We start from the raw sequence: 3,068 nt of genomic DNA, 5'->3' as shown, positions 1-3,068 counted from the left end.
GCCAAGGCTGAGCTACAGCGTGTCCTGTCCAAGGCCAACTCAGAGGTGGCCCAGTGGAGGACCAAGTATGAGACGGACGCCATCCAGAGGACGGAGGAGCTGGAGGAAGCCAAGTGAGTCCTCTGTGGGTACCACCTGCATTTGCAAAGAGAAAGGGGCGGGGCATCTGCTGTGAAGACAGGCAGAGTAGGCACAGGATAGAGGAGTGGGGAGGACGGGTAAACAAGAGAGGCATCTGAGAGAAGCCTGACTCCTGCACACCGGAACATCCGGCTGGCCGGCCCTGATGTATTTCCTTTGACGGGTGAGCTTTTGGCCCGGGTTATACCTGACACTCACGTATAAGACGAGCAAAAAGCTTGTTGGTCAGAGGAGCGATCGCCATTCAGCCTGGGGGGGGACTCAACCTGGAGGGGGGCACTGCCACCCAGATGGCTGTGGCGGGGGAGAAGGGCTGAGCAGCCTATGCTAGAAGACTCTGTCCTAGGCACCAACAGTCTCACCTCCTCTAGACTGGGGTTCGAGGACCTCAGGGATCACTGGGGAGAAACTGGGTTTTTCTCATCAACACTGGGAAGAAGAGGATCATGTCAAGGCCTTGATGCCCCAAGTACAGTCACATACATTCCCCTGGACAGGAAGAAGCTGGCCCAGAGGCTTCAGGACGCAGAGGAGGCAGTGGAGGCCGTCAACGCCAAGTGCTCCTCCCTGGAGAAGACCAAGCACAGGCTGCAGAATGAGATCGAGGACCTGATGGTGGATGTGGAACGCTCCAATGCCGCCGCCGCAGCCCTGGACAAGAAGCAGAGGAACTTCGACAAGGTAGGCTCACGGCGGGGCTGCGGGCAGCGCAGCGTGCATGTGCGCGGGGCTGGTGGGGGCAGTGCCAGCTCAAGGCCAGAGCATTCTCCTTGGAGGCAGGGGAGGGGCCTGGGGCAGCTCTGGACAGCTTGCCCCTGCCCTGCAGATCCTGGCAGAGTGGAAGCAGAAGTATGAGGAGTCCCAGTCAGAGCTGGAGTCGTCCCAGAAGGAGGCGCGCTCCCTGAGCACAGAGCTGTTCAAACTCAAGAATGCCTACGAGGAGTCCCTGGAGCACCTGGAGACCTTCAAGAGGGAGAACAAGAACCTCCAGGGTGTGTGGCCGAGGGGCGGGAAGGGCCACAAGGGCAGGGGAGGACCAAGTGTGATCGCACAGACCCCCAATATTGATCTTTCTGGTCCTCTGATCCTCAGAGGAGATCTCAGACCTGACTGAGCAGCTGGGAGAAGGGGGGAAAAATGTGCATGAGCTGGAGAAAGTCCGCAAGCAGCTGGAGGTGGAGAAGATGGAGCTGCAGTCGGCCCTGGAGGAGGCTGAGGTAAAGGGCTGCCTCTCTCTGCACCCTCCAGTCTGTCCCATTGTGTCCTACCTTACAGGAGTCACCCTGATCCAAAGGCAAAAGTCTCTTGGCTCCCGTTCTTGGTAGAAGATCATGTACCCAGTAATCATTTACTGCCTCCAAAGCTAAGGTCTTCACCCTGGACAATGCCATGGTCTGCTTTTAGGGCAGAAGGTTTGCTTCCCAGTTGGAATCTGGCCATCATAATGACAGCTCAAACAGCTGGGGAGGAACTCAGGCCCCAGAGCCAAATGACCTGGGTTTGAACCCTGGCATGAGACCATCTGGGTGCCTTGCTGTCCTCATTGGTAAGGTGGAACTAATATATACACCTCATAAGACTGTGTATGATTATTATGAAGATGGAGCAAGATAACACAGTCAAGGATTTGTTATATATTAGCCATTGCAACTGTGCTTTTCTACGAAGCCACAGGGCTATGGAAACTTCAACCTTTTCTATGATTTTATTTTGGCGGGTCAGGACTCCTGCTATGTTAGTCCCAAAGGTCTGGTGACTGAGAAGTCAGATTCTTTTCTTTTCGGAGGATGGTCCAGGAGTTAGGAGGCTCTAGGGGTCCAGCATTTCCTCTCCCACTGCAGTGTGGGTACAGGGTCTATCACCACAGCTCCTTTCTTGGTTGCAGTCCTGGTTAAAGTCTGTCATCCTCTCATCCCCAATACCCAACCTAATTCAGCCCTGATTACCCATCTTCGACTCCTCTTCCCTTTCCAGGCCTCCCTGGAGCACGAGGAGGGCAAGATCCTCCGCGCCCAGCTTGAGTTCAACCAGATCAAGGCAGAGATCGAACGGAAACTGGCAGAGAAGGATGAGGAGATGGAGCAGGCCAAGCGCAACCACCTGCGGGTGGTGGACTCCCTGCAGACCTCCCTGGATGCAGAGACGCGCAGCCGCAACGAGGCCCTGCGGGTGAAGAAGAAGATGGAGGGCGACCTCAATGAGATGGAGATCCAGCTCAGCCAGGCTAATAGAATAGCCTCAGAGTCCCAGAAGCACCTGAAGAATGCCCAGGCCCACTTGAAGGTAACAGGAGCCAGGGCTCTCAGAAGGTAGCGAGTCAGAGTGTGTGTAGTGCCCAGAAAGATGCTAAAAGGTCTACAACCAAAACATTTTATCCCAATCTTGTCCGATCTTGGAAGCTAAGCAGGGCTGGGCCTGGTTAACACTTGAATGGGAGGTAGTAAAGGACAGGGAGTAACTGGGTTAACAAATATGAGAAGGTAGGAGCCACCTACCTCCTGGAGCAGAGCCTCAGCACTAGAGAATAAACAATGAGATAGGTGCTTACCTTCCTGTTGACAAGAGGCTGTCGGAAGGGATGGGGTGAGGTGTGCCAGACCCAAAATGAGAGGTTTGGATGGCATACGATCTATGCCCTTTCCCATCACGCTTTCCCCATAGGACACCCAGCTCCAGCTGGACGATGCCGTCCATGCCAACGACGACCTGAAGGAGAACATTGCCATCGTGGAGCGGCGCAACAACCTGCTGCAGGCCGAGCTGGAGGAGTTGCGGGCTGTGGTGGAGCAGACAGAGCGGTCTCGGAAGCTGGCGGAGCAGGAGCTGATTGAGACCAGCGAGCGGGTGCAGTTGCTGCACTCCCAGGTGAGGAGGTGCCCTGTGCATTCCTGAGCTCGGCGGTGACAGGGGAAGGAGCAGGGGAAGGA

The 3,068-nt window shown here is 55.7% G+C and overlaps 1 protein-coding gene across 1 annotated transcript; it reads left to right on the top strand.

Moving 5' to 3' along the window:
- Positions 1–6: 6 nt before the first annotated feature.
- On the top strand, positions 7–3,006 carry LOC126496356 (myosin-6-like; the record flags this gene model as incomplete). The annotated part of the gene is made up of 6 exons (XM_050133877.1): positions 7–113; positions 639–822; positions 968–1,133; positions 1,234–1,358; positions 2,116–2,424; positions 2,803–3,006. Coding segments are annotated over exons 2-6 (873 nt in total), but the record flags the coding sequence as incomplete, so codon positions are not given.
- Between the last annotated feature and the right edge of the window lie 62 nt (positions 3,007–3,068).

The sequence above is a fragment of the Alexandromys fortis genome, unplaced genomic scaffold (genome assembly GCF_014885135.2).
Source record: "Alexandromys fortis isolate MF-2015 unplaced genomic scaffold, M_Fortis_MF-2015_v1.1 scaffold_3111, whole genome shotgun sequence".
NCBI classification, from domain to species: Eukaryota; Metazoa; Chordata; class Mammalia; order Rodentia; family Cricetidae; genus Alexandromys; species Alexandromys fortis.
The sequence above is the reverse complement of the archived record's forward strand: the minus strand, read 5'-3'. Positions and strand labels throughout refer to the sequence as shown.